Below are 6,555 nucleotides of genomic sequence, written 5' to 3'. Positions count from 1 at the left end.
TGTTTAACTACCACCACGAGTCCCATCTATTATTGCCTTGTTTATCTAAAAGTGCACTTTTCCTTGTTTTAAATCTAGCCAAAAAGCCATGTGTTGACTGTGAAACAGTAGACTTTAATTATATGCACTTATGGTGTAATTACAAAATTTACTTGCCAATCCATGTTATTTTTTACTGCGAATAATGCGCTGTCACTTTAATTCAGCGCGTGCAGCACAGCAGAAATAGACTCCGTGCGGAAACGATCGCAGCATGACTGCTGCAGACGCACCGCTCCTGAAGCGCACTGCCGGACCGCAATCGCGTGCAGGGTGAAAGCTCTGATCCGTTAACATGGGCGTGGACAAAATACGCACCACAGACGGAGTGTGTGAACCTGGCGTTACGTTTGTATGCCCGCCCGGTCTGTTCTGTTCTCGTGCTCCATATAGGCGCGCTGCATTCTGATTGGTTCGGATAGCATACTGCGGGAAGTCGGGGGCGTGGAAAATCGTGCTATAAAGTGATTTAAAAATCGTGCACGCTCAAATCGCGATTTTATGACCATTTCAATTAATCGCATAGCCCTAAATGAATTCCATTATTTCAAATCATTTTCAGGTGAGCTGGAGCACCATCTCACTCCTAAAAAAATTTGTAAAACTAGCCAATCACATAGCCTATTTTCTTCTAGCTATTGCCATTTTGAGTGTAATATGCACAAAGATGGTCAGTGAACAGGCTGAAGCTGAGACAGTTTCCCAACTGGACAACAGCCAAACAAACCCAAATCAACCCAAATTGGTCAAATGAACCCGTATGATCCATCGGGAGGAACAGACTGTCCAAAGTGTTCCTAGAAAGCAATCCATGCTCAGCATTACTTGACAGGAACCTGTTCCATCTCTAAAAACAGCCAAGAGCACAAAGAAGGACCTCTAGACCCATGTTAGCGCAGATCGAGGCCAGACCGGGAGCGCTCTCACGCTGCTGCTAACTTTGCCCACTGCACTTAAGCACAATGCAGCTGTATTAAGAGAGAAGGCCACACTCTTCATGCTGCTGCTTGTGTGCGCTGACCCATGAAGGATCTGCGCTTCTTTAAAGGGATGTAGCAGCAGGAAACAGAGCTAAAAACGCCAGGGAACCCAAGTTCTCTGTCAACCAGATCTTAGATCTAAAGTCGATGTGCTAATTTGGTCAACAAGGTGAAACGTGAGTGAATAAATCAGCCAACCATCAAAGTCAAGAGAACCAGACCGTTTTTAGCTAATTAAGAAGCAAAGGGAATTAATTGAGCTGGGAAACGGATAACCACCAAAGTCATACAATGCCGATTGGGGTCAGTAAGATCTTTTTAAAACACTTTTATTATGCAAGGATCCATTAAATCAATGACAATTATAATGCTACAAAAGATTTCTATTCAAATAAATGCTGTTCTTTTAAACTTTCAATTCATCAAAGAATCCTGAAAAAATGTATCACCATTTCCACAAAAATGCAGCACTTAACTATTCAACACTGATAATAACAATAAATGTTTCTTGAGCAGCAAATCAGCATATTAGAATGATTTCTGAAGGATCATGTGACACTGAAGACTGGAGTAATGATGCTGAAAATTCAGCTTTGCATCACAGGAATAAATTACAATTTAAAATATATTCAAATAGAAAATAGTTATTTTAAATTATAATATTTCATAACATTACTGTTTTTACTATATTTTTGATCAAATAAATGCAGACTTCTTACCGACCCCAAACTGAACGGGAGTGTATGCCACTATTCAGTCCATTGTAATGCATAACAAAACTGCAGCAAATGTGAGGAAAAAGAAGCTTTTAGTATCAGTTTCAGTATCTCTAATGCACACTGTAAAAATGATTATGCCAGAACAAATCTGTTTCCTACCATTTAACATGCTATTTCTGCTGTTTCTACTCGATTGTATGCAAGTAATTAAATTCAAAGCAATCGGAAAAGTGCAGTAACTTATAGATTATTGAGTTATAGCTTTGCCAGCTCTTTGATTTACTTCGAAATTTAAAGCAACAATTAAACTGATATTTTCAATGTTACTGAGAATTTTTATTTTTATTTTTAACAGTGTGCAGTACCACATTTTAGGCCCTGATTACTAGGAAAAACACTTATTTACATGACCTGCTTCTTCATTTACTAAATTTACTATAGCAAGTAATATGTATGAACAAACAAATAAATACAAATACTTAAACAAGGACCAGAAGTATCAATGCAATATTGCAACAACACAAAACTCAAATCAAATACATCAATATATGATTGTATCAGAAAAAAAACATGTTTACAAAAACAGCTTAAATCTGTCTTAGGCGTCTTGCTGGTCTTAGTTAGATTGGTCTAACCTGATGGTTTATAGCAGTTTTGGCCAGTTTTGTTAGGCTGGTCAGTCTGGAAGACTGGCTAGTAGGGCTGCACGATTATGACAAAAATCATAATTGTCGATTATTGCCTTGAAATTGTAATTGCGATTATTAATTACGATTATCACAATTTACATTGAATGATGCAACTGCATGCCGTATTTTTATATGAAAATAAACAAGCTGAAAACACTCTAACTGAAAAACCTTTAGTGCTTTTCTATAGTATTAAGCCTCAAATGTCAAATATACATCGGATTGATTTCTTCTTTAAATTATAAAAAAAAGTAAAAATATAAATGGTATTATAGTGTTATACTAAAACTAAAATTAAAACAATGGAAAAACACTCAAGATTACATTTAGAAAGAAAAAAAAGCATCTTAAGCACACAGAATAACATAAGTGGACTTTGAACGATTAATTGCCGCTTTGAACGATTACGTAATTGTGGCATCCATAATTGTAATCGTGATTAGAAATTCGATTAATTGTACAGCCCTACTGGCTAGACCAACCTAAACTAGCTTAGACCAACAAATCATCTTAAGTTGCTGTTGTTTTTCGACAGGGAAGACTATAAAAATAAACATTTGCTATGACTGACATGAATAAGATTTAATTTATAGAGAAATAAACCATTTGGGTTGCATTATTATGTAAGCGGAGCCTTTCACTCGGCACATTAGTCTACTTTAGTTTTCACAATAAGAGAGCCAAACCTGCTTCAATGCCACTGCTTTAACTGTGCAGTTACATTACAAAAATGCATGCAAGTCTAATGTAATTGGCTCTTTTGCATCTTAAGAGACAATTGCAAGTTGCATCGATGTGGAAAGTAAATTGCACTCATTTTATAGAGCTCATAAAAAAAATCAAATGAGCTTAGAAAGCCAATCTAAACCTAGATTAAAAGCTTCATTAAATGTGAAAATTGCTCAGGGAATACGTAACATCTGTTTCTGGACTGACAGAGTCTCGTCCAAGGTTATCTTGTACAAACAACGATTTACAGCCTTGAAAACCATCAAGAATTCACAGCAGGAGACTCTCAGGAACTGGCGTAAATGTTTGCGGGGAATAGGTCTGCTTATGTGACAGTTGTTTCAGGACTGAATCCACGACCTTGGAGATGCTTTTACACCGCCGGCTGTTACTCGGCAGGTTTTATAACAACGTCTCGCTGACATGTTTGTGGTCATTTCCCTGGAAAAGATACATCAAGATATCCTCAGACACATTGGTTAGTCGCAAACGCACAAGCTAAGGGAACCGCTTACCTTTCGGATGACTAGGGTCCGTGAACTCGTACTTCCCCATTCCGACTGTACGGAGCATCTGAAGCCTGTTCGGACTTTCCTGATTGGCTGAGGCCGGCTGAGTCATCGCCTGGCCGTTCGTTAGCGGCAGCGCAGCGGAAGGCAAAGCGGGCGGCTGTATGAGCGGGTGCGTCATGTGACCGTTTCCCACCACGTTCTGAGGGGCGGGGTGAACTACCTGGCCGCCCGTGAGGGGCGATGGGGTGATTGGCGGCTGGCTGGTGGCGTAGGGTGACTGGTTCTGTAGGTTGAGGACCAGGCTGCCAGGCGGTTGGGAGGAGAGGGGAGGAAGCTGGAAGTGGGCGGTCATGAGCGGATGGTGTGGTGGGATGGGGGTCTGGATGGCCGGGGTCACTCCGATGACGGGAGACTGGACGGACACTCCTTGGCTGTAAGCGGGCGGCTGAGGCATCCCATACGAATGGGCCAATAGGCTGGGCTGACTGGCCGCCACCACTGGAGGCACCCATGGGGGCCCTGCGGAGCAAGAACGGCAAAACCGAGTCAAGAACAATCAACATCACATTTGACATTCAGCCATACACTCCATCTGGGGGAAACTGTGAAACTCAATTATTGTTTTATGGCATCTATGCACCTTGGGTAAGAAGCTGTTTGCTAAATAACCAAAGAAGAATCTTTTGGATATTATTTGGAGGAGCTTCATTTAAAGTGAATGTGAATTGCTGTTGATATTACCTCTAGTACTGAGACCGTTTTCAAGTGAAACAGGATATTCAATGAGAAACAAACAAAACAAAATGTAAGATATGCAATAGGCATTTGGTTGCCAATAACCTGCAATGGCCTAAAGAATAACACAGTCTGATTAACCATTCCCCAAAAAAAAAGACCAGAAAAGTATACACTACAATTCAAAAGCCTTTGGGTCACTTTTTAAAAATAAATTAATGATTTTATTTAGCAAGGGCACATTAAATTAATCAAAAGTGCCAGTAAGGATATTTATAATGTTACAAAATATATATTTTTCAAATAAGAGCTGTTCCTATTTTTAATATAATTCATTTTCAAATTATTTCAAGTTTCTCAAACATGAATTAAAATAAATAAAAATGATAATTAAAATAAAAAATATACTTATATATATCGGCTTTATATCGGCCGTTGGCCACCCTGCTCTCTAAGATATCGGCATCGGCTGTCAAAAAACCATCGGTCGACCACTACACCACATGGATGAAATACATCTAAAAGAACCAAAAACAGGATGTGATGTCATAAGATGCAACCAAAAAAAGGAAAAAATGCTCAAGCTTAGTTCTTCTCGTCACAGACACTACAGTTTGTTGCCCATTACAGTTTGGTACACGTATCAGAATGGCCATTTTCTTGCAGAAGATCTCCATGTGTGCAATGGAGGAATTTGATAAGACTTTATAAAGTCTTTGTGAGTTATTAGCTGGTAAAAATACCATATGTACACACCACTGGTGTGCAGTGGTATTCTGAAATGAGGAGGCAAAGTCAAAATGTAAATTCATGTCCCAATCACATTTTATTGGCTAAATAAACGTAACTTTCATTATCAGAAAAAAGGAAAGAAAAAACATTACATTCTATTTATATTTTTACAATAAAAATGTAATCAATATTCTATTTATTAAAGCCAAGTATGAATCAAGTTAGTGTTTTCAAGCATTTTATATTTATTAAAATAACTCAAAGAAGTATAATTTAAACTATATATTTTATTCGTGAACTTACAGTATGTTCAGCTATTCTTTTTAATAGTTAACTTTGAACAAATTAAACATTTTTCAGATCATCAGTCATCAAAGCCTGGTAAATATTGGTCACATGCAGAGATTTACTTTACATTTCACCAAGCTGATTACTCACTAAACTTTTCCACAGATCATGTTTTCAGGCCATTTGAAGTCTTATTTTGACATAACAAAGCGTTCATATCTAAGTGTGTGAGTTGTTTGTTTACTTTTTTTTAAATTAGTGCTCCCATTTAACACCATTATATTGTACATTTAGACTGATTCGCAAACACTAAACGCACATTAACACAAGAGGCGGGATTTATCGCATGAACCAATTGCAGCCGATTATAACCACGCACATCCAGTCATATCACTATGGAAGCATTGCCTCCTCTCACATGACTTTCCTCCATTCATTCTCAATTACCCCCCACCAAATCTACGGCACGCTTTAGGGTATCTGTTAAAAACAAAAATCATAAGGGCAGTTATTTGAGATTTGACTAGTAAGTTAAATCTCAAATAACTGCCCTGATGATTTTTGTTCTACCCGCTTAAATGATAGAAGTACATGCGCTGTACAATCTATAAAGACTGTGTCTGTTCCCCAAATAGTGAGGTCAAAATATAAATTTAATGCAGGATCTAGAAAAAATCTGATCATGATTAAACCAGAAAAATGTCAAATAAATGAACAAAAACTATTTTTAAAGTTTGGGCTCCTAAACATTAGATCACTCGCACCCAAAGCAGCTATTGTAAATTAAATGATCACAGATAATAGCTTTGATGTACTCTGCTTGACTGAAACCTGGCTAAAACCTAATGATTATATTGGTCTAAATGAGTCTACTCCACCAAGCTACTGTTATAAGCATGAGCCCCATCAGACTGGTCGTGGCGGAGGTGTTGCAACAATATATAGTGATATTCTCAATGTTACTCAGAAGACAGGATACAGGTTTAACTCATTCGAAATACTTCTGCTTAATGTTTACACTGTCAGATATGCAAAAGAAATATATCATATCTCTTGCTCTGGCTACTGTGTATAGACCACCAGGGCCATATACAGATTTCCTAAAAGAATTTGCAGATTTCCTCTCAGACCT

At 38.0% G+C, this 6,555-nt stretch overlaps 1 protein-coding gene across 3 annotated transcripts in view; it reads right to left on the bottom strand.

Annotated features, from left to right (window-relative positions):
- The window catches only part of LOC107572077 (kelch-like protein 29), a 209,779-nt gene that overhangs the window by 127,213 nt on the left and 76,011 nt on the right, over positions 1-6,555 (bottom strand). For all 3 annotated transcript variants that reach the window (XM_016258479.1, XM_016258480.1, XM_016258481.1), the window contains exon 3: positions 3,672-4,187. In XM_016258479.1, coding sequence (XP_016113965.1) covers positions 3,672-4,187 — 516 coding nt within the window. The remainder of the gene's footprint in view (positions 1-3,671; positions 4,188-6,555) is intronic.

The sequence above is a fragment of the Sinocyclocheilus grahami genome, unplaced genomic scaffold (genome assembly GCF_001515645.1).
Source record: "Sinocyclocheilus grahami isolate Dianchi unplaced genomic scaffold, SAMN03320097.WGS_v1.1 scaffold1692.1, whole genome shotgun sequence".
NCBI lineage: Eukaryota > Metazoa > Chordata > Actinopteri > Cypriniformes > Cyprinidae > Sinocyclocheilus > Sinocyclocheilus grahami.
This window is presented reverse-complemented; position numbering and strand designations above follow the sequence as displayed.